At 26.7% G+C, this 26,161-nt stretch overlaps 1 protein-coding gene across 3 annotated transcripts in view; it reads left to right on the top strand.

The window, feature by feature from the left end:
* The window catches only part of LOC111613056 (glycerol-3-phosphate acyltransferase 1, mitochondrial-like), a 74,900-nt gene that overhangs the window by 31,026 nt on the left and 17,713 nt on the right, over positions 1-26,161 (top strand). Inside the window, exon 1 of one of the 3 annotated variants that reach the window (XM_023354356.1) lies at positions 18,270-18,587. The exons of the other annotated variants lie outside the window; for them this stretch is intronic. Within the exon in view, the coding sequence (XP_023210124.1) occupies positions 18,541-18,587 (47 nt within the window). The 5' untranslated portion in view covers positions 18,270-18,540. Of the gene's footprint in view, positions 1-18,269; positions 18,588-26,161 lie in introns of those variants that run through there. 3 annotated transcript variants of the gene reach the window in all.

Below are 26,161 nucleotides of genomic sequence, written 5' to 3' on the forward strand. Positions count from 1 at the left end.
ACAATTTACTATACAGACATTGTGTCGTCGGAGAACACTTTTAAAACATAAGTTGTTAATATTAACACTTTTCTGTTCTTAGTCTTCTGCCATAGAAGACGACGACAGAATACTTATGAAATTCATCTCAAAATACATCAAATCTCAAATGAAGGCGCTACTTTTTAATTCAAATCCTAAAGCACAACTTTCTTTTTGTGTGTTTTATTAGATGAATATATAAAACGGAGTCGTTATTTCCTTGGGTTGAAGACTTCTGAAATCAATCTTTCTTTATATTCTACATCTTGTTCTTTGCAATGTATAATACTGTATTATAAATTATAATATCGCCATGATAAATCCACAATACAGTACTAAAGCAGAAATCGAGATTATTTTCCACTCTTATGAAAACGAGGATACGTAGTCACTGCTCCCTGCAATTATATCCAGTCAGTCCGATATATGCGAGAATGAGTTCTGTCGCTAAACAGATTGTCGCGCTGCGATAATCACGGTTAGTTGCGATGTTTTGATAGCGACTGCGATCAAATAATGGCGATTATCGCAAATTTCTTCTGACTTTTCGTAAATCGCTGGCTATGTGAAACCGTCTTAATGCTTACTGCCACCGAAATGTTTCTGCTATTTAGCATCTGCAATTGTCTGGCTTCCATTTCCTAATCAAACAACATTTACTAATGCTTCCAAATAATTCAATACTAATTATAGCATATGAATAGTTGCCAGTTACATTTTTTTTTAATTTAGCTAATAATAATCTTTCGTTACTGATGAAATCTTATTTTACAGTTTATTTGTATTAAAATTGTTTTATTTTTATCACCAGCAAATTCGATATTTAAGGATTTGTAAATCTTGTTATCTTGAAACGACTTCCAGTATTTTTATAAAATGATGAACTTTAAAGCTTTGGAATTTTTATATACTAATTTAATTAAATAAAATTATAAAAAAAATTAAACAAATTTTTCCAATGATAATGAAATTAATGTTCATTTATTATGAACATCGGCATTCCATCGTTTATCTTCCTAAAATATAGTTTCTTAAAAAGCAAACAAATTAATTAGAGATTTATCAATTAGTCGCTCTCTAATAACTTTATTATATAGGTAATAGATGCAGTTAATTTAAGTTAAACGAAGAAGAAAAAGAAATTTAAAAACTTTTTAAATTCCATTTTAGAAACTACTTAAAATTAAAAAATTGATAACGAAAAATTATATTTTATTATATGAATTTACATTGATTATTCACGTGAACACGTACAGTTAAAAGAAACTTCACCACATAAGAGCGAATCAGTAATTTTATAATAATTAAAATAATTTCAATGTCAAAATAATTTAATATAGATATTATTTTTATGTAATAATTTAATAGTCGATAAAATTTAGTTTTAATAAAAAAATTAAAATACATTTTAGAATCTCTACATACAAAAAAAATCTTTCGTCTGACAATTTATAAGATAAATTTAGATATTAAATGTATTATTATTAAAGGTTTTTTTTATTGTAAGGGAGTTTAGATTATGGGTCATAGATCTCGTTTCGCTGAGAAAAAATTGTAGTTTGAACCCAGGACATGTCATAAGAAAGAATGTAACTCGGGTCATAACTACCACGTCACTGATTCTTGAAAAATAACTTCCGTCGAGGCAGATTTTAACCATCGACCTTATGGGTATCAGTAGTTTTATACCTCCACAACTTTACCGCTCTACCAGCTGTGAGGTATCGATGGAACTATTATTTAAGTTGTAAATGCGCTGTGTGTAAAAATCTTTCAAGAATGGATAAAGAAAATCAAAATATTTTAGGATATAAAGAAATTTAATACGCTTCCTCCAACGATTTCTCCAATCCAGGAAACATAGAGAAAGAGAAGTCAGCTTATTTTTGGAATGGCAGAATTTCCTTCGTTTTGTCTTGTATGAATTCTATTGATTCATATCGTTTTTCTTTTAAAGGTGAAACTGCTATTTTACCACAAATATCATATTTAGTTATAATGTCTTTTTTTTAAACCCAAAATTGAAAATAAAATTACAGGTCTATGATACGAATCAACAGAACTCTCGTACAAGGTAAATCGAAGAAAATTTTGTTCTCCAGAAAGAAATTGATATTTCTAGATATTTATTTAACTGGAGAAATCGTTGAAGAAAGTGTATCGAAGTTGTTATTATTTTTTAAATGCTACGATATTAAGAAATTTATTTACTGTTATATATATATTTTTTAAAATAATTTCTGGAACTTTTTGAACACACTTGTACTGTATTTGATTTTTTAAACTTGTTCTTCCACTAAAAAATTCATCTTTGAATGTTTAAAAAAATTTCTATTAAGGCAATATCATGAAGTACGTATTAACCTATATATATTTTTTTTTCCTTTTTAGTAAAACAGTTTTTAGATCAATGATCTATTGGTTTTTAAATATTTTTTTATTAAGAATTTATACTACTTTCATTCTATTTTATTTTAGAAATATGTACTTTTACTGTTTAAAAGATTTTGATTAGTATGGATGTAACGATGATGCAAATGGGAGAAAACAGTATTGGAGATAAAAGATCATAATGTTGTTACGTAATTATACAAATTCACAATTAAAATTATTTTGCAAATTTTTTTTAAATCATTCTAAATTTTATTTAAAAAGAAAATCTGCAGATGCAACAGGATGCTACACTTGTGAAAAAGCTGAAAATATTTGTAACTTCAGTACAGTTTACAAATTTGGATCTTTTTGAAAAATGTCATGCTAAATGTGCCAAATTTTTATATGCTTGAATCTTTTTCTGCAAATCGCTTTCCATTTCGTGCGAAGTATGAAGGCACGTAGGATAGCGATTGCGTCGCTCTGAATCATCAGGCGACCGCGCTAGGTGGAGAGGCAGCATAATAGAATTTAAGATGCACCCTATTTTCAGAGATAGTAAACTTTAGTAAATAGTAATAATAGATATGCACGAATTTTTAAGGTAAATATAAATATAAGTCTTACATTCGAGTAAATACTATAGTATATATATAGTCAAACCTCGTTAGTACAAATTTGAAAAGACTTAAAAATTGTATTAACGAGGTTTGTATTAAGCAAACTTTGCAAAAACTCAACGGTCATACATCCAGTGAAAAAAGTCAAATTTTTTTCTAGTTATTTCACTGTGTTATTTTGTTTGGATATAATTGAAATAAATGAAATTGTGTATTGCTCTAAAATAAGAAGAAATAAGAAAAATGACTTGAAGAAAGATCAAAGTATTCGTTTCTGACATCAGTTAGAGTTGGTAAAGCGATGACTAATAACCGTATTTTGTACGCTGAGTTAGATTTAAAATAAATGTTAAATATAGAGTTTGCAAGAAATTGATATTCAAGTAACCCTAACAGATTGTTAACTCTTACTCGAGAACATCAGAGGTTTAGAGTCGATGCTTGCGCAGTCGAGTTCTTATTTATCTCTGAGACGCTATGAATTAATTTAAAATTCAAACACATTATTTTATTAAATATTATAGTACCTTAATACTTACTTGTTTTATGTTGAGTGTTGCTGTTACAGTTAATTTCTAAGGGCTGTGTTAGGACTCCCATAGAAAGTAAGTTTTCTACCAATTCATCTGTTTTTGTCAGCGTAAATGATTTTCCTTCTCTAGTTTTAAACATCAATGTTTTTTCAAGGCATTTTTTAATAACAATCCCATAATTGTTTACTTTTCCTTGGCATGACACCAATGGTTTTTAAATTTATTATGCCCTTCTCATAGTAAAAACCTGACCATGAGCCCCTAAGTGAAATAACTCTAAGCAACTACATAATAAGAAAATTAGAAATTTGATTTTGATGTCGTGAATGGTAACGTAAAAATAAAATATAAAGGAAACATTTTGATATTTAAAGTAATATTTACTGAAATTACTAGCTAAAGCTTTTTGAAAAACAGGTATAATATAGAAAAACAAAAAGTGTGTAATTTATTACATTANAATAATGATCTAAGTCGCAGATTTGAAGTCTGTTTCGAAAAAAATTTATATTTGTTTCCAATGGATGATATTAGTGTTCAGGAGGAAGAAGCCAATTTATTTAAAATATTTTAATAAACGTAATTCTGATGGTTTTTTTAATGTTTCATTTTTTACGTAAATACGACTTTGTAGAAGAGTATAGTAGAAAGATTGTGTGACGGATGATACGTCAAAAAACGTAATTTCACTTTAACGCAACAGGGGATCTGTAAGTGTCAGAATAATAAATCCTATATTAAATGTACTTCATTTTACATAAACTTTCAGAATTTGTAACTTATTGATATACGAGTAGTTGTATAGATATTTTGTTAAATGAATAAAAAGGTTTTATTCATTAGACAAACAGGGATGTTTAAACAGTTTAACAGGGATGCTTGCCTCTCCCAAACCAGATGAAAGAGATCTAGACACACTACATATGAAATATTTTACAAACCGTGAGCTTTCAAATCTGCAATTACTACGTAGATTTAATGTAAGACACATTGTAAGTTACATATATATAATTTGTCAAATAAAGGCATTTGATGCTTGGTAGCAACGCTAGGTTGGGTTTATGTCATCTTATGTTGAAATATGGCTGACCTTGGTAGCAAGTCACTACTCATTTGAGGTGGAGAGTACATACTTTAAATTAAATTAAAAATTGCAGCCTGGCATTGTGGCGATTTCACAGTAAACAATTGCTCGTAAAGTTTGTGTACTACCCTATCTGAAAATAATACTTCTTATTTTTACTTTCCGGCTGTTATATATAACAGAAATAATCGGTCGGGGGTCTTTTTTGACCGAATCTGTTATATATATAACAATCGCATAAAGTGGGAGGGTTTTTTTCTGTATGTATGAATGTTAATGTGTGTGTGTGGGGGGCATGATTTTGTTCACCCACTTTGAAGCTTGATAGTTCATGTGCCGTTTTGTCGAATATTTCTGAAATTTTGTAAGGAGGTTTGTTTATTAGGTGGATCGATGCTATTAAATTTTGGTGGTTAAATGTCGAGTGGGTAGAAAGATAGAGGGAGATCTTGGGTCATATCTCGAGGAAATCGGACTTAATTAGGACTTTGCTCGTAATTAGCATTATAATTTTTTAAAAATAAAACTCATCTCTACCATAAAAATTGAGCCTTTTGTCATTATGTAATAATTAGACATAAGTTTTTAAATAAAATATCATAACAGATGGCACCACATACAATTTTAATTCTTTTTGCCGGGAAAGTTACGCAACTCGTTGCTGGCTTTTTTTTACTATTAAGTCCATTTTAGTTTTATTTACATTTAAGTCTTAATGTGTTTTTTTATATTTTCCTTATTATCGTTATGTTTTGACGCAGTTTTCATTTTAGTAATTACTACTATAATACGACTTGTGCAAATAATACTGTTTCAAAATTATAAGTACAGTACTATACATATGGTCGAGAGGATGAGCTGGAGATTTTTAGGAGTCCGTAGTGGTTCTTATCATGGACGTCTGCAGAGTGGGCAAATGGGACTCTGGATCTTGGATCCCAGCAAAATCCATTCCTGGAATCGAGAAAAAAAATCCACAAATTATAATCGAAAAACTGATTGAGATATGTAATCTCACATTCTCGACCATAGGATGGTTTGATGCAATACAGTACAGTATTCTATAATCTACTTGCGAAAAAACACAAATAATTACATCAAGAAATTTTTATTTATTTGTCTCCAAGCTTTACCTTCCTGGAAAATTTTCTGGGACGCCCATGATTTCTATTCCTATAAATTAATATTAGTTTTACTAACAAAACTAAAATCTACGAAACTGTTTTTATTAATATACATTCCAGGTATTTTATTTGTCCGAAAAAAGAGCAAAAAAAAGGACCTGCTTTATTATTGAGCTCCATACAAATAGATATGGTTAAAACTATAATTTAAAAAAAATTCTGTATTTTCGTTTTTAGACAGGCAAAAAATTTACGAAATTATACGAAAATGCTTTGATATTTTCATGTAAATTACATGCTGTATTTTTTTCATTATAGTTAGAAAAGATTCTGTTCGTTTTGGATGTTGAGATTAAAATTTCTCTGATTTCGATTAATCATACATTTATTAGCAGCGCACGTTTTGAATAAAGAAATTATTAAATTGAACTGATACTTTTCTTACAAGAATATTAATTTGTAAATTGCTTCTGAAAACAAAGTTATGCAGCACATACAGCGCAATATTCATTTCACTCAGATTAGAATATTGATGACATTAAAATGCATCAGTTTACATTGTTTAAGAAAGCTTAAAGCTTAATCTCTGTAATAAAATAATATATTCTAATTAATTAACATAAATTTAAATGTGAGAAGGATTATCACATTTAATCAATATGATTAGTTAACTTAATACGTTAAGTTAAGATTTAAAAAAAAATCTCATCCAGTATCATAAACGTTTTCTTTTCATAACTAATAAACAAGCAGACAGTAAAAATAAATTAAAGTTATAACATAAGAATAATAAGATTATAAACTATAAAAAATATTGAATGTATATTATTGTGACCTCGGCGCAATGCCTGGCTGCTGTTTTTAATCTTTTAAATTAAAAATCACGTGACTTCCGGGCCACTGGAAGCTCGTATATAGTTAATCGGGGCCTCCCGCTCCTAAGCTTTCAATATCTGTCTCGATTTTCATCTACTTCAATTCTCGAGATTAACGAAGGATGACTGAGAGGACACTGAGAATTTACAGATCTGCAATTTGAAAATTGCACCCCAATAATTAGTTATTCGAGTTCTAAAAAATACAATTTCGAAAATTCATTTTCAAGAAAGAGAAAATTCTTATTTCTGTCTATTTATTTTCTATTTAAAATGTATAAACTCGTGCAATTTACAATTATTTTATATAAAAATTGCATTGATTTGAAAAAAAGTCCATTAATCGAAACGCGAACCAGCGATCTCGCAAATATAAGTAAAGGCGGTTTTACGATTGCGATAAACTACTGCTACAAATATGTCTACCATAAGCTGTATTCCTATCAGAATGCTTGCGAGTTACTTCAGTTACTATACAGACATTGTGTCGTCGGAGAACACTTTTAAAACATAAGTTGTTAATATTAACACTTTTCTGTTCTTAGTCTTCTGCCATAGAAGACGACGACAGAATACTTATGAAATTCATCTCAAAATACATCAAATCTCAAATGAAGGCGCTACTTTTTAATTCAAATCCTAAAGCACAACTTTCTTTTTGTGTGTTTTATTAGATGGATGTATAAAACGGAGTCGTTATTTCCTTGGGTTGAAGACTTCTGAAATCAATCTTTCTTTATATTCTACATCTTGTTCTTTGCAATGTATAATACTGTATTATAAATTATAATATCGCCATGATAAATCCACAATACAGTACTAAAGCAGAAATCGAGATTATTTTCCACTCTTATGAAAACGAGGATACGTTTTCACTGCTCCCTGCAATTATATCCAGTCAGTCCGATATATGCGAGAATGAGTTCTGTCGCTAAACAGATTGTCGCGCTGCGATAATCACGGTTAGTTGCGATGTTTTGATAGCGACTGCGATCAAATAATGGCGATTATCGCAAATTTCTTCTGACTTTTCGTAAATCGCTGGCTATGTGAAACCGTCTTAATGCTTACTGCCACCGAAATGTTTCTGCTATTTAGCATCTGCAATTGTCTGGCTTCCATTTCCTAATCAAACAACATTTACTAATGCTTCCAAATAATTCAATACTAATTATAGCATATGAATAGTTGCCAGTTACATTTTTTTTTAATTTAGCTAATAATAATCTTTCGTTACTGATGAAATCTTATTTTACAGTTTATTTGTATTAAAATTGTTTTATTTTTATCACCAGCAAATTCGATATTTAAGGATTTGTAAATCTTGTTATCTTGAAACGACTTCCAGTATTTTTATAAAATGATGAACTTTAAAGCTTTGGAATTTTTATATACTAATTTAATTAAATAAAATTATAAAAAAAATTAAACAAATTTTTCCAATGATAATGAAATTAATGTTCATTTATTATGAACATCGGCATTCCATCGTTTATCTTCCTAAAATATAGTTTCTTAAAAAGCAAACAAATTAATTAGAGATTTATCAATTAGTCGCTCTCTAATAACTTTATTATATAGGTAATAGATGCAGTTAATTTAAGTTAAACGAAGAAGAAAAAGAAATTTAAAAACTTTTTAAATTCCATTTTAGAAACTACTTAAAATTAAAAAATTGATAACGAAAAATTATATTTTATTATATGAATTTACATTGATTATTCACGTGAACACGTACAGTTAAAAGAAACTTCACCACATAAGAGCGAATCAGTAATTTTATAATAATTAAAATAATTTCAATGTCAAAATAATTTAATATAGATATTATTTTTATGTAATAATTTAATAGTCGATAAAATTTAGTTTTAATAAAAAAATTAAAATACATTTTAGAATCTCTACATACAAAAAAAATCTTTCGTCTGACAATTTATAAGATAAATTTAGATATTAAATGTATTATTATTAAAGGTTTTTTTTATTGTAAGGGAGTTTAGATTATGGGTCATAGATCTCGTTTCGCTGAGAAAAAATTGTAGTTTGAACCCAGGACATGTCATAAGAAAGAATGTAACTCGGGTCATAACTACCACGTCACTGATTCTTGAAAAATAACTTCCGTCGCGGCAGATTTTAACCATCGACCTTATGGGTATCAGTAGTTTTATACCTCCACAACTTTACCGCTCTACCAGCTGTGAGGTATCGATGGAACTATTATTTAAGTTGTAAATGCGCTGTGTGTAAAAATCTTTCAAGAATGGATAAAGAAAATCAAAATATTTTAGGATATAAAGAAATTTAATACGCTTCCTCCAACGATTTCTCCAATCCAGGAAACATAGAGAAAGAGAAGTCAGCTTATTTTTGGAATGGCAGAATTTCCTTCGTTTTGTCTTGTATGAATTCTATTGATTCATATCGTTTTTCTTTTAAAGGTGAAACTGCTATTTTACCACAAATATCATATTTAGTTATAATGTCTTTTTTTTAAACCCAAAATTGAAAATAAAATTACAGGTCTATGATACGAATCAACAGAACTCTCGTACAAGGTAAATCGAAGAAAATTTTGTTCTCCAGAAAGAAATTGATATTTCTAGATATTTATTTAACTGGAGAAATCGTTGAAGAAAGTGTATCGAAGTTGTTATTATTTTTTAAATGCTACGATATTAAGAAATTTATTTACTGTTATATATATATTTTTTAAAATAATTTCTGGAACTTTTTGAACACACTTGTACTGTATTTGATTTTTTAAACTTGTTCTTCCACTAAAAAATTCATCTTTGAATGTTTAAAAAAATTTCTATTAAGGCAATATCATGAAGTACGTATTAACCTATATATATTTTTTTTTCCTTTTTAGTAAAACAGTTTTTAGATCAATGATCTATTGGTTTTTAAATATTTTTTTATTAAGAATTTATACTACTTTCATTCTATTTTATTTTAGAAATATGTACTTTTACTGTTTAAAAGATTTTGATTAGTATGGATGTAACGATGATGCAAATGGGAGAAAACAGTATTGGAGATAAAAGATCATAATGTTGTTACGTAATTATACAAATTCACAATTAAAATTATTTTGCAAATTTTTTTTAAATCATTCTAAATTTTATTTAAAAAGAAAATCTGCAGATGCAACAGGATGCTACACTTGTGAAAAAGCTGAAAATATTTGTAACTTCAGTACAGTTTACAAATTTGGATCTTTTTGAAAAATGTCATGCTAAATGTGCCAAATTTTTATATGCTTGAATCTTTTTCTGCAAATCGCTTTCCATTTCGTGCGAAGTATGAAGGCACGTAGGATAGCGATTGCGTCGCTCTGAATCATCAGGCGACCGCGCTAGGTGGAGAGGCAGCATAATAGAATTTAAGATGCACCCTATTTTCAGAGATAGTAAACTTTAGTAAATAGTAATAATAGATATGCACGAATTTTTAAGGTAAATATAAATATAAGTCTTACATTCGAGTAAATACTATAGTATATATATAGTCAAACCTCGTTAGTACAAATTTGAAAAGACTTAAAAATTGTATTAACGAGGTTTGTATTAAGCAAACTTTGCAAAAACTCAACGGTCATACATCCAGTGAAAAAAGTCAAATTTTTTTCTAGTTATTTCACTGTGTTATTTTGTTTGGATATAATTGAAATAAATGAAATTGTGTATTGCTCTAAAATAAGAAGAAATAAGAAAAATGACTTGAAGAAAGATCAAAGTATTCGTTTCTGACATCAGTTAGAGTTGGTAAAGCGATGACTAATAACCGTATTTTGTACGCTGAGTTAGATTTAAAATAAATGTTAAATATAGAGTTTGCAAGAAATTGATATTCAAGTAACCCTAACAGATTGTTAACTCTTACTCGAGAACATCAGAGGTTTAGAGTCGATGCTTGCGCAGTCGAGTTCTTATTTATCTCTGAGACGCTATGAATTAATTTAAAATTCAAACACATTATTTTATTAAATATTATAGTACCTTAATACTTACTTGTTTTATGTTGAGTGTTGCTGTTACAGTTAATTTCTAAGGGCTGTGTTAGGACTCCCATAGAAAGTAAGTTTTCTACCAATTCATCTGTTTTTGTCAGCGTAAATGATTTTCCTTCTCTAGTTTTAAACATCAATGTTTTTTCAAGGCATTTTTTAATAACAATCCCATAATTGTTTACTTTTCCTTGGCATGACACCAATGGTTTTTAAATTTATTATGCCCTTCTCATAGTAAAAACCTGACCATGAGCCCCTAAGTGAAATAACTCTAAGCAACTACATAATAAGAAAATTAGAAATTTGATTTTGATGTCGTGAATGGTAACGTAAAAATAAAATATAAAGGAAACATTTTGATATTTAAAGTAATATTTACTGAAATTACTAGCTAAAGCTTTTTGAAAAACAGGTATAATATAGAAAAACAAAAAGTGTGTAATTTATTACATTACAAAAATATAAAATTAATTAGTTTTTATTGTACTTTGAACTATTGAATTTTCATACAAAAACATATTTTTGATCAAAATAAATTAATTGTATATTTTTAATCATTAAATAGTTTTTATAATTACGTAAAACAACTAATAATTATCACTGTTTTGGAAAGAAAAATTAAATAAATGTACTGTATAAAATTCTATAAACAAACAAAATAAATTCTAAAGTGTCATAATGTATGCAATAAATGAAGTACAGAGCCCATTTTCAAAATGGACAACTTCAGCTAGTATTCCCACCGTGCAATACTTGTCATTACTTGTATTTTATGTATATTTATCTATACTTATATTTTACTCAGGACGTAAAAATGATTACCAATTTATTTATTACTAACTTTCATAATGAAAATAGGTCACAATTATTTTACTTTTTATTAAACCTTTCGCGGACCTCCTGACGTTGTCCATGCACCCCCCGAAATTAATTTTAATTTGTCACGGACCCCATTAGCGCTTCGAAGGACCTCCTATAGGAACCACTTTGGGAAACATTTCTTTATATTCTTTACTTAATATTTCCTAGGCAGGTATCTCTTCTGCTTGGAAGAAGTGGCATCTATCTTTTTATATTCTAGTATTGTCTTATAATGATTACAATAATCCTTATTAATAATAATTCCAGAAGTACAACCTCTTCGAAATTTATAAAATTGCAACGTGCATTGATTTTGATTTGTATTTCCGTCATTTTCTATACACGTGTTTTCTTGCAACCAATCAAAATGCCTCTTATGAAGAAACACTTGTTAAATCTCAGACGCAGAATAGTTTTAAAATATTTACTCTAGAGTTGTATTTTTATCTGAATACGAAAGACTGTTAACTGTTGAGTTAGATCTAAACTGGAGTTCATTAACTCTTGTTCAAACCTATAGAATACGGCTTTAAAGCAACTAGATACAAGTTTACATTCAAAAATTCGGCAACCTTCGAATCCGAGGAATGCAGGATTTTTTATAGTTATATATGCTGTATATATTTAACAGAAAATTATACCTGTATTGTAAAGTATTGACCTTTTAGCAGAGAGGGAACAAAAGAAGCGCGACCTTTTCAATTGGACCCACGTGCGGTCGGGCAATATACCACTTGTATATGGTAAACAACTGAATATAAACAAGTAGCGGACGTTTATGTAAGCTCCACTCTCGTCGGATGACGGCGGACCCAAGTGTAAGCTGTTCGGGCAAGAAAGGGTTGTGATTGGTCGGAAATCCCCGTCCAAAAAACCCTTAAATTGCGGGGCGAACGAGAGAGGAGAGAAGGGCAAGAGACTGGTACACGGTAGTCTCAGGCACTTGGGAAGCCCGCTGAGCGTAGAAAGAGTGTTCTCCTCTGGCAAACATCTCAGGTATGGGTTAGTACGGAGACTGAACTGACCGTGCAGTTGAGCCAACTCCACAAGCTGACTGAGGCCTCTCCAAAGTTTAACAGTTCCCGGAAACCAATCTAGTACGCGAGTCACCACGCATTGTTATCCTGTATATATATTATGTTTTCGAACTTGTACTTTCTGCATATAGAATCTGTAAATAAACTGTAAATATTATCAATTTCAGTGTGGAGGTGTGCTTTCCATCGAACCTAGATCATTACATCGAATCGTGATACACACGGAAACCAACTCAACGAGACGGAGTTTGGGAAAGAAACTTCACTAAAAACTTCACTGGTATAATCTTTTAAAGAAAGAAAAATTAAATACTAAATGAAAAGCAAATGAAATTTTAATGTTCATCAACTAAATAAAACAGTTCTAAAGAATTTTAGTTAGGCGCCTCCAGAAAACAGTGGCACGCCAACGTGGTAAATTTGAAAATACGCTCCGAAATCCATGCCTGAAATCTGAAGAAAGCGGATTTTTGAATGTCAACATGTATAACAGTCTAATCTAGCCTCGAAATCCAACAGCGGAATAAGTGTAAAACTTTACAACACAATGGAAACGATTTGTTTTTAATATAAAAATTGCAAATAAATTACAGTATTTAATACTGTACTTCAGTCATTTCGTTATTTCCGTTATTAAAGAAATTAAAAATAAGATTTTAATAGAAAATTTTCCAGTCGTATTAACTTCTGTATTTATTATCTTACTGATCGTTCGGGTTCTCAGACTACCAAGCAGCCGACTATAAAAGAAAGTATTATTTATCGAAGTGTGGACAGGAGTGAACATTGTTAATGTGTCTAACGTTAAAATCGAAAAAAACGTGTGCTCCTTCCTGGTCATGGTGTGGCTCGTGTAACTTCGAGGAAACTGGAAGCAGTGTGCTTTGTAGTAAACGACGTAACATAAATGTTATCGAATTCATGCAAGCTTCGTATTACATGTTAAGTGATTTTGTATTGACCGAACGTTTTAACATCGAAATGCCTACCCTCTTCTTCGGGACTGCAATTATCATCGCATTAACACGGAATTCGCATAAACTGATAATGTAATAACTGGTTTGACTGTGTATACAGATGTCAAAATAAAGTTATCTGGAATTATATATTTTGAAATTTTACGAAAACAATTTAATAACTCAACCAAAAGTTGCCGGGAAAACAATACTGTTATGTAATTACTACGGAGAAAATAAAAAGATGAAAAATTTAATTTTTAAAATTTTTAATTGTAAAACATTTTTACACATATTATTTTATTTTTACGATAAAATAAAGAATAAAGATGGAGTAAATACATATCTTACTCTGCTCCCCTATATATTTATATTAAAAACAGAAGAGAGGAGAAGCCTTTGCATCTAGTAACGGTTATCTAAAATTTTGTTCCTGTATCAGTTCCGTAATTCAACAACTTTTAATTTTTACTTATTTACCTTAAAAGGTCGTATCTAAATCGACTTTATGTAAACGTCTCGAATTTGTATATTTCGAAATAAACTTTCTAAAAATTTTTTCTTCCTATTAATTTAATGTAAATATTTCGAAATGAGACGTCATTATTACGTCAAAATCTTCTTTCTTTTGGACTACGATCGAACTTTTTGTATCATGTGATCGTCAACTGGTTAATGCGTGAACAGGTGAAGTGGAGTACTTTTTTTTTCTGTTCTTATCGTCTTAACTTTTGCCACCAGCATGTATGAATGCTAACATATACATTTCCGGAAGGATAAATGGAAAAATTTGTAAACATTCGCTTTTTTTAAATATATTTTTGGCGTCATTTTGCATTCTGAAATTAATTTTTATTTTAATGCTGTTTTTGGCATTTTTTTAAATTCCAAAAATTGTTTTTAGCGCATTATTTCAATTCTGAATTACTTTTTAAATTTAGTCATTCGGCCTCAAAATTCATGTTTAGCGCTTTCATTTTCTAATATTAATTAATTTTTTGATATATTTTCCCCGTACATGAACTTTCAATTATTACATATTGAACATACGGAAAACGAGACAGATGTGGATTTATGCTCAAATTAAAGCATTTTATTATTATTATTAACATTTAAAATTTTAAATACATTATTACTCATACGGTTAATTTAGTTCATATTCGCATATTCGATCACTTAAATTTATATTTTAAGTTTATAATAATCGATATCGAATTTCTAGTAACTTTGAATGCGTTAATGTTCGCGGAATATGTTTTCGGTATAAATTATTATGATCTAATTAATATTATTTTGATTAAATATCTAAAATTAGAAATAAAAATAGGGCAATTGAAAGACGTTTACGTGTTTTTCTTCGTTTACCAACGTCCTTGATCGAAATCTATGCTCTTGGTATCAGCCGTCTGTTGATAAAATTGTCTGAAATTAACATTCTGACTTTAACACTTTACCTTATTTTCCAGTTTATTTCTGAATAAATGCAAAAATATTTTTATTAGATAAGATTTTAATTTCTCTTATTACAAATGATCTAAGTTTAAACTAAATATATAAAATTTTAAGGTAAATTATACGTGTTTACTCATTGTACTGAATTTATTCTTAAAAATATTTTAATTTATAAAAATAAAACCAAATTTCTTTTTATCACAATTATATTTAAAAGTCCGTATTTTAAGGAACTGTTCTGAACTTGGCAGTTAATCTCAATTATGTAAGACAGTTTCATTTATGACTTTAATCAATACAGATTAATGTAGTTGCGTTAAACTTATACTTAGTGATTAATGAGAAAATTTTAAAAACTCTGTTCCCAGCAACTGTCATCTTATTGCTCAATAAAGCTTAAAAAAGAAAGATGATTAGATGTCAAGGAATGTGTAATCTTTAATTACATGCGTTTAATCATCTTTCTTCGATTAGAAGTTAAATATAAGGTACATTATTTACATGTGTTACCATCTATAGAAACATCTGTATCCATGGATTTTGAGTTATATTATCCATTTAAATGGATAATTTTTTCTGCAAAATTTCTAAAAACATCCAAGATACTCAAATTTATACCTATATATTTCATCGGTATTAGAATTACAAAATCTGTTTACGGGAGATGAAAAGGAATTAGATCAGAATTTGTGAATTAAATTACACAAATTATCATTTGATTTTTTCTGAAACTCAAATTTTATTTATAATTATTACGCTGATAAATGAAATTAACATAAAGGAATTTGAACTCATCCTCCTTTTTATCTCTTATATTTTCGAATCATTTTGGTTTACATAGATTCAAAAACATATTTTTAAAAATTTAGTAAATTTAACTTGGATTAAAATTAATTTTTTTTAAATAAAAAAAAACGAATTTTAAATTTGTTACATGATAGATCATAATTTTCAAAATTATTATTATTATTTTATTTGGATTTTCTACAATAAAAAATAATGTAAATGCGAATTTTGTTCATTTTTTATCCGATGTATTTTATTACACACAATTTTCAATTGATTTTTAAGTAAATTTTATTTTCAATCCACCTGTTATATATATAAATACTAATGTAAATAGATGAAATTCGGTCAAATTTATGTTTACCATAATTATAAAACATATTAAATAATTTTAAAAAATTAATATAGAACTTATCAAACGAAAATGAACGTTTTTTTTCCGTATAAAAATAAGATTTATTTAAAGTAGACTTTTCCTTATTTTTACAAATTTATCTGCTTTATCATATCGTCTCTTTTAACAAAAAAAGTGTGTTATGTGACGCCCGTCACGCGCTACTGATTTGATTTCAAAATATTTGGATTTTGAATACGCTTTAAAATAAATCTCAATTATTTTTAATTGTAATTAGCATGCAATAAACGGAATTATATTAAGTTTTTCTGTAGACGATATTACTAATTCGTGTTTAAATATTAACGTTTAAAACAAAAGTCGAGCAATTTTTTGATGTTTTTATATAAATTTATTAAGGAAAATAATTTCTTTTTTCAATTTTTTTGATATTAAAATATACAGTTTTTACATTAATGTTGAAGTCAATCCATTGATTCGCCAGTGAAAGAAAATTTATATTTTTAAGGTCTCATGCAATATTACGAGGACGTACACACTAAAATCGCTATTTGATTTCAGAATGATTGAAAATGACTAAAAATAACTGAAGTGTATCGATCTGAAGAAATAATTTTTGTAAAAAAAAAAAAGTGCTTGAGGCATAAAACGCAAGAGATAGAAAACTCTTTGTAAGTTAGACTATAGTTTCATGTAATTTTATTTTTAGTTTAATTTCAAACATTTAATGCTGAACTACAGTTATTGTGGATAATTGTGTGATTCGATATCTCGAAATAAGTTAAATTACTGTTTCTCAGTCAGTGGGTCGCGATCCACCGATCGCGTAAGTAAAAAGTAAAATTGATAAACATTAGTCTAAATGTCTGATTTTAGTTTTTGGTTAAAAATTTTTAATTTATTCGAGAGAATAGTACAATTAAGAACACTTAAAAGAGAAATTGTTACTAAATTTCTTAAGTTATTAAAATACACAACTTTTTATTTTATCCTTTTGATAATGTCATGAAAGAAGTGATAAATATTTTCAACAAGTAGCGATTAATATTGTAAGATTATTCAAACTACCAGGATATATTCAAATGAATATTTTAATATCTCTTAGAAAGCATTTTCGTCTACATTAAACTCTTTTGAAAAGCAAAATTAATGCTTTTTTTTTGTTTTCTACTACCATAAAGATACACAAAATAAATGGATTTTGTAAAAGTGTAGTTTTGCCAAAAGATTTCCAGTCAGTTTTCATAGCTTTATTTTGATTATTTTTTTGCGCTTAGTTTTTTGTAGCCCGAGGAGGGCTTGCAGCTGAAACGTGTAACGAAATGATTGCAAATAAATAAATAAATAAAGCGTTTAAAACTCAGATCAGGCGGTGATACACTTCTATGGAATTCCTTTATTTGACGTTTCCTTCCAGAATTATTATACAGTTTAGTACTTTACAGTTGAACACACATACATTTTATTTGCATAAAGAAGAGTGAGAGTTTCGTTACGGTATGAACATGCGAGAACTTTCATCAGAGATGCCATTGAAAGCAAAGAAATAAACAGCTGGTTAAAAGAACACCATTTTGTTGAAATTAACTGTATTTAAAAAAAAATAGTACTGTATTCAGATTTATTTCTATCATTTTTGTATTCTTTAAAAATGCATTTATTAAATATCAAAGGATTTTATGGGTTTAAATGTAAAATTTGCACTTTCTACTGTTTAAATGTCTGTATTTAATAGATTTTCGAATTGTAGTTATTTAGATTTATAAATATTTTCCTTTAACCGAAAATCAGTAATTTTCTTGAATCAACAATTGTTTAAAGAATAAATTAAGTTGTATAATACTATATCACATTTACAATGTAAATATTGTAAAATTTGTCAGCTTGAATTTGTATATATTATATATTAAAATTGCTAATAAATAGATATTATTGTTCTAACAAAAATTACTATTAATAACACTTTCTCTTTTGTGTGTGTGGCACAGCAATTGAACTGTGGCACTTCTTATCAATTTCTCACAGGTTTAAGAGGTATAAAAATTTGATAAAATAGATCAGTTTATAAAAAAAAGTTAAAAAGAAAAATTAGGTCGTGTTTTATAATCTTACTATCCTCTAGAAAACACGTATTAAAAAAATCTATTGTTTTCGTCCTTTTTTTTAATTTTTTAAAAAATTTATTGTATGAACCTACTGTTGGATTACATAAATTTGAGCATGCTATTTTTCACGTTGAGAATATAGATTATTCATATGGTTACAATAAACCGGGAAATATTTCATAAACCGGAAGAACTTTGATCTAGCACGTGGTTATCATTGCCAACGTCATCGATTAGTCGGCCAATCAATGAAGGTATACGATTATTCGGTGATATTCAGGTTAAAATGCTAGTTTTACGAAGCTAAGATCAGTCGCGTACTTCACATCTTCCTTGTTTAAACATGATGTCTCTCTTTATCTTCTTCGCTTCCCTCTTCGTTACCATCAAGTAAGTCCCGCATTTAGTACATTTTATTTTTTATATTTTATCTCAAAAATTTCTTAAGGTTGTTTTTTAATAATTACTAGTAATTAAGTTTTTTAAAGAGAAGTAATTTTTTTAAATAAAAATTTAAATTGTTTTTATGTTAGAGTATTGAATGGAATGGAGCGATTGGGTAACATGGTATGAATTATTGTGTCATTTTATAGTCTGAAAATTTTGTAAAACTAGTTCTTGTTTGTCACACAATTATTATATGAAAAATGTTTTTTCAAGTTAATTTATATTTACATACATTTTAAAAAAATTAAAAATAGAGTTAAACATATTATATTTTCTAAAAAACATATTATCTAAAGTTGAATTAAAATCTTATTACTAAGTAAAGTTTTTCTTATCTGAGTGGAGTGGATGCTGAAGTAAATTACACAAGTAGTTACTTAAAATATATTAATTAATTGACTGTTTTGTAATTTATCAGTTGTAACTTCTATATCATTGATACGGAAAGGTGGTCAAATTTATCACACTTAATACAAATTTTGACTTTTTTTTCTTTTTCCCCTCGCAGAAACGTATCCTTGACCGAAAATTGCATAAATATATTTCATAATTTGTGTAAGAATATTTTTGATCATAAATTATAAAAATGTATATAATTTGTAATTATTTTATTATTTACTTTTATAAATCTAATTAAATTTTTTTATATTAGATTCTTTAATATATTTAATTTTACAAATTAATTTTTAATTATTTTAGTGAATTTTTAGATTCTTTTTTTCCTAGAAATAGTTCAAGTGAATTTAACTTTTATATTTTTCATTTTTATAAGATTATTTTATATAGATCATTGATGTCGAGTTTTTTTCTTCTGCAGAACTTATAAAAATAATTTATTTTTTCACATTTTAACACTACATAAATTAATAAACTATATAATAATTGCAAGATTTATTTATAGTTCTAAAAAATTATCACCGAACAGTAACTTGTTGTTTTATGGCTAATAAAATCGTAACACGTTACTTACTGACCGTATTATTATTGAAGAACACGTTGCTGTACTAGTTTTTACTTATTAAAATATTATGTAGTTCATCGCTGCATAGCATACGATTTTTATTAAATGAGGGAAATGAAACTACCCGTTCATAATTGTTGTCCTTGATCGAAACTCCGGTCACTGCTCCCCATACAGATATTCCTATCGAAGTTAATATTGATAAACTATGATTAAGATAGTGCTTTATTTATTATCTATCGTCTATTACCTGTATTCTTGATTGTTCAGTTTAAAGAGTAAAGTATGCTTCAAAGGGGAGCGTCTACGACAGCAATGCACTCTGTGTCATAGTTTTATCTCTATCTTCCAATTATAGATTTTTATATCAAGTCGTATAATAATAATTAACAACAAGAATAGAAAATTTTAATTTATAAGTATCCGGAAATAAACGAATCAACCTATTTTATTACATTAACTTAAATTTAGGAAAAAAATTATCTTTCGACAGTAAAAGCTGTTTCGTAAAAATATAGGACACCTTCTATTCGTTCTAAATTGTTTTTATTTATTTTTTAACATTAAAGTCACGAGCTATATATAAAAATAAATTTAAAAAATTAAAAAAATCAAAAATTAAAAGATGATTTTGTGTACAAATCAATTTTTAATGTTAATTAACTGTTTTTTGCATTTTATGTGAGACATTACGTTTTTAAATATAGTAAAATTTTGCTATACAGTAATTGTTTATATAAATTAAAAATATTAAAAATTTCAACTTTTGTAAGAATTACAATTTCTTTTAAAATGACGACTATACAACAAAGCATATCATAGGAAAAATCTATTTGTATGTTAAGAAAACAAATATGTCTCTGTCCTGTTCCATTTAGAAGTTAAAATTAAGTGTTATACAGTAATGTAATAAACAATGAAAAAAACAGTTATTTTTTTATGAAAATATTTAAAACTAAAAAAAAAATTCCTTTAGTTATCAATCTGGTCCTCCAATAGAATAGCACTGACTTGAAGCAATAAAAATAGAGCAGTTTTTTGTCATGATTAGCAAAAATTTATCTTGTGAACTTTTATTATGATCTTTTTTAAATGTTTATGCTATTTCATAGCGATAAAAATCTTTAAAAAATCTTATTAAAGTGTTTTTTTATGAAGTGTTTTGTATAGAAAAGCAAGATTTAAATTGTTTATAAGTGATAAGTCAGTAGATGATGATGCATTTTGCAACTCTAAGAAATTTCAACAGTCCAAAAAATATACTTTCAAAAAGGCAGAGACTTTTATAAGTTGATATTTTGTAAAAAAAATATTTTGTGTAGTATTTAAATGTTTTACTTTCTTGAATTTAAATATAAATGAAACAGACAGAAAGAAAATTCTGTAAATATAAAGTATTTCAACACCATATCTATGGGATAGTTGAGATAATTCAGAACTGGGTAAAATGAACATATCAGCAAAATTTTTTTTAGTTGAAGTATTTCTGAAATTGCATCGATCTGACATTAACTTAATCAGTTTTGATAAATTCAAGGACGGTCCACTGATGCATTTTCTCGAAAAATTGAGTTATCACTTAAAAACGTAACATTTCATTCGCATTTACAGAAATATAACGATAAATCTTAAAAAATATCTTACATGACTGTATCTTTGATAACTTTTTTACGCGTTTAACTTTTGTGTTAAACGTGTTAACTGCAATATTTATTTACTTTAATGTAATGGTTTTGAGTACAAATAAAATTAACATTTCTTCTTATGTAAATCTTAATTAACACTTTGAAAAATCTTTGAACAGTTTTCCAAAATTAACGAATGTTCATGTTCAAATACAAAATTAAAGATTTTTTTTTTAAATTTCGATTTTCATAATAGTATTTCCTTTAACTTTAAAAAACTACTCTTATTAATTAATAAACATTTGAAGTTTGTAATTTATTAGAAGTGTATAAATGGTAGGGTCTCTTTTATAGAGTATGCTTGACTTTATTCTAGACTTTTTCTGAAGAAAATCACTAAGTTAATAGTGATTTGCTTCAGAAAGATAGAAAGTGTACTGTACATCAAATAAAATTACCGAATTGACACAGATGTTCTATAAGCTTGACTATTAAAGTGTGAAAGGTTATTGTTTTTTAAATTTCTTCATTAAAAATTACAAATATGTTTAAATACAATTTTGATAAATTATCAAATCAGTAAAATTCAAAATTTTTTTGACATTAACCATTGATTGGTAATTGATAGCATCAGTCGGATAATTGCGTTTTCATCAATATATTTATTAATTTTTTGATTAGTTATCTATTGAATTATATGATTTTAAAAAATGTCATTAAGTTCATTTCATCTATAAAAATAGTAGATACAGTACTGTAAAATTTGCAATGACCATTAGGCATAAAATGAATATTTTACATTGAAAAAATGAAGTAATCTGGTCTTGATTTATTTATTTACTGTATTAGTTCATTTGATAAAACTTAATATAAAATACAGAATAATGAATTTATTAATATAATACAAATACAGTAGAGCGTCGATTATCCGAAAGTCAATCATCCGAAAGAATTCCAGTCGGCAAATTTAAATTTTTGCCAGTGCTGTGGCGCTGCAATCTTTGGCTATGTCTTGGGCTGCTGAAATATTTTACGTTTTTTATACTAAATTAACTTCTGAAGTATAATTTTTTATTGTTTTTATATTTTTCAATATATTTATTTTGTTCGTACAAAATAAAAAAATAATTTTTAACGATACAATAGTCTTCGTTAGGCATAACATCGACGAAAATTCAACGCGAAGCGACACGCAACGGAGAAAAATTTTATCATGGGATAAATTATATTTTTTCGTACATAATCGGTTATCCGAAACACCGATCTTCCGAACAACCCCAGTCCCCAATTGATTCGGATAATCGACGCTCTACTGTACTTGTATATTAATTAGCCTATTAATTGCACAAATTTAGATAACCTAAACAAGGCAACAACGTCTTCATATTTCAATATTACTATTGCTTCAAGAAGTCTTTTTGACTTCTTGAAAAGTTTTGAAAGTGTGTTGTACTGGTATTTACAGACTTATTACTTTTAACATTTACAAAATCAGACTTAAAATTTTTAAATGAATAAAAATGGCTTCATTAATTAATCAGTTAAAAATGGCATCATTAATAATTAAAAATATATTAACCATTATAAAACTGTTTCTATTATTTCAAAAAAATTTCTAAATGGCAGCTAATTTTTTAGGAACGTTTTGTTTTGAAATGCAAACAAAATAACTTCTGAACGACATCTATGTTTTGTTTCCGTTACTGGCTGTTGTTCAGAGGTTTTAAGTGTATTATTCTTTGTATTCGTTATTTATTTGTTTTTGTATATTAAATTCTAAAATTCATCTTTTTTTAAAATGTTTAATGACTTTCAAATTACATATTTATGAATTAGAAAACTTATGTTCAGTATTTAATTTTTTAAAACAATTTAATAATGTTCAGTCAAAGTATATTAAATGGCAATTTATACTTATAAATATGGGTGTATTTTGTTGCTATGAATATGATATGAAATATCAGTCATGGTTATTTAGATAATTATAAAATTTGAAATGTTATAAATGTGTCATATTACTTAACTAAAATATTAAAATTTGTTATGTTGTTACGTTAATTTTAGATTTCAAAAGTATTATTATAATTGTTATTATGAAATTCAGGAATTTAAATTTTTATTAATTTTTTACATATTAATGATATTCCAAATAGATATGTATGATTCCATTGTTTGAGACCTAAATTGCAAATTTTTCTTATCATATAAAAATAAAAAAATCTAAATCTGTTAGTTCTATAAAAAGCACTTGTGACAAGCAGGTATATCAACAGATTGATAAATTATCATGTGGAGAAGGGTCAAAAAGAGATCTTTAATCAAGAGAGTTTATCTTTAATTGACAAGTTGGGTCAAAGTGCCAACTGTCTGTGTTTAGATTCTATCTTAATGTGACCTTCAGGCAACAGCGGACATATTAATTTCTTCCTTTTACCAAGGTCAAGGTTGAAAATTTTTTAATATGTGTAACAAAAGAAAATCTATATAAGATTAGCATGGAATTTGTGATGTGATATGTTATTAGGAAATAAAATATTAGAAAAATTTATAATTAACTTTAACTTTATTATTGAATTATTTTTAAATTAAAATAATGACTAAAATATTTAATAAAATTTTGGTATGAAATAAATAAGAAGTCTAAATTTTTATTTAATGTCAACTTAATAATTTTTATGCTATTTTTTACTAAGACATCATTGAAATAATAATTTTAAAAATTGTGGATTAAATAAAATGTATTAATAAATAAATTAATAATTCTTATATCAAGTTTTAAATGTACATACTGTACTTGTTTTTGACATTAGAAACCACCCAAAACTATTTTTAAAGAAATAGTCTCTTCATTATATTTTAAATTTTATTTAATTTATTGAAGTATAATAGAGGACTAATCTGATGTAATGAAAATTTTTAAAGTAAGTTTTTTAAATTGAACATGGCTCAAATTTTTAAATTATTATATTTAATTAATATTTTCAATTTAAAAAACTTACATTCAGTATATAAAATATTTATTTTTTCAATAATTAATATTTGTAAATGTAATTATAACATTTATAAAGTATGAATTTCATATATAACAAATATAAATTTATTAAGTTTATTTTTCCATGTGTTAATGATATTATAAAGTTCATATAATTAATGGTAATTTTGTAATTTTTTAGATAAATGTATCACAATATACTGAATATTGTAATCATATAGATAGCAATGATTAAATTTAAATATTAAAATATGAATCAGTGAATAATCAATACTGTACATCATTTTATTTATATAAATTGAAATATAAATAAAATTTCAATAAAATGTTTTTATGTTTTAAAAACTATAAAGTAATATTAATTAAAAAATACTATAATATTTTGTTTAAAAAGTCTTTTTGTTCTAAACATTTTAGATTATTTTAATGGAAACTTAACTGATAAAATGTTTCATGATTCAAAAGATATTTTGAATACTAATAAACTATCATTTTTTTTAATTATTTATTAATTAACATATGTTTAATTTATCTAAATTACAAGAAATGATTCATGTAGTTTAGATAATTTTCCATACAACAGAGCATCCATAAAAATTTATCCAATTTAAAAAAAAAAAAAACAGCATATATAAATTAAATTTTTCTATATCAATCACTCTGATCAAAATTTTTATGAACAAATTTTTATCAGAATTGAAATATTATTATTGATAGTTTAATTGAAAATATTTCATACTTGTGAATTATTCCAACATGACAGCATTAAATTTATGTATATTTTTAAAATATAATTTGAAATCTTTATAAGAAATTTTTTATTTATTTCAGTATAAGAATATATATTATATTTAAATCTGATAATGATAGTTAAACAACTTTATTTATTTCTAATTCTTTTATAACAGACCTTTAATGATTAAATATATAGATAGCTACATTTTCCTTGAAAAATGAAAAGGAAAAAATAGCTATTTTGTAGAATCATATATTTTATGTTAAATAAAATAAATGATAATAATAATAAAAAAAAAGTAAACTTCATCTATTAATCCTTTTAATATGCCATTGACAAATTCCTAAAATTTAAGAAGATAAACTTAAATGGAAAAAATAATCCTCTATTAAGAAAATTAAGAAATTATGCATGTAAATGCAGGCACAAATATAAAACTAATGGAAATACTAGATATCTGTACTTACATAAAACAATCCAACAACAATACTACATTAATTGCAAACTGCATATAACATTTTTCCACAGGATCTTTCAAGATTCAGGCTCATAATCATAAGATTTTTTGATAGTTCATTCTTATCATTATCATTTTCATGTTTCATTTTATTTATGATTTTTCTTTTTTTTGTTGGGGCTATCTTGTTGTTACTTCAGAAAGATCTATTTGCCTACTTGGCATTCATTGCCTTTTTGTATTTTGTATAGATAGATAAATTTTATATTTGTTAAAAAATGTTACTTTTATCTGGTTGCAAAGGTGAAGTTTAGACATTTTGATTTTTTATAGAAATGACTGGAAACAAAAGTTCTAGAGCATTCAATGTGGGTTTTATTTCCTGATGAGGGCCTCTAAAGTGTGGCTGAAAATGTTAGAACATTATAGTTATTTGCTAGAAATTGTATATAGGTGTTAATTTCACTGTTAAATCAAAAACAATGTTTTTCCTGCATGCCCAAAATATCTGTTGTTCAAAAAAATTTTCATATATTAACTCCCTACATATAAGAAATACCTATACTTGAAATTATTTAGATTCTTTAGATCTCTATTCTTTATTCCATTGAGACACATATGTTACAAGATTGTATATTATGCTGTATGTATGTATAACAAAGCTGACATAAACTGTATATGCTTTATGCACAAAAAGAGGCAAAGTATGTATGCTCATTAGCACTTCACTTGACTTCATGATTTGT

Source organism: Centruroides sculpturatus, unplaced genomic scaffold (assembly GCF_000671375.1).
Source record: "Centruroides sculpturatus isolate CEXI.00-Female unplaced genomic scaffold, Cexi_2.0 scaffold134, whole genome shotgun sequence".
NCBI lineage: Eukaryota > Metazoa > Arthropoda > Arachnida > Scorpiones > Buthidae > Centruroides > Centruroides sculpturatus.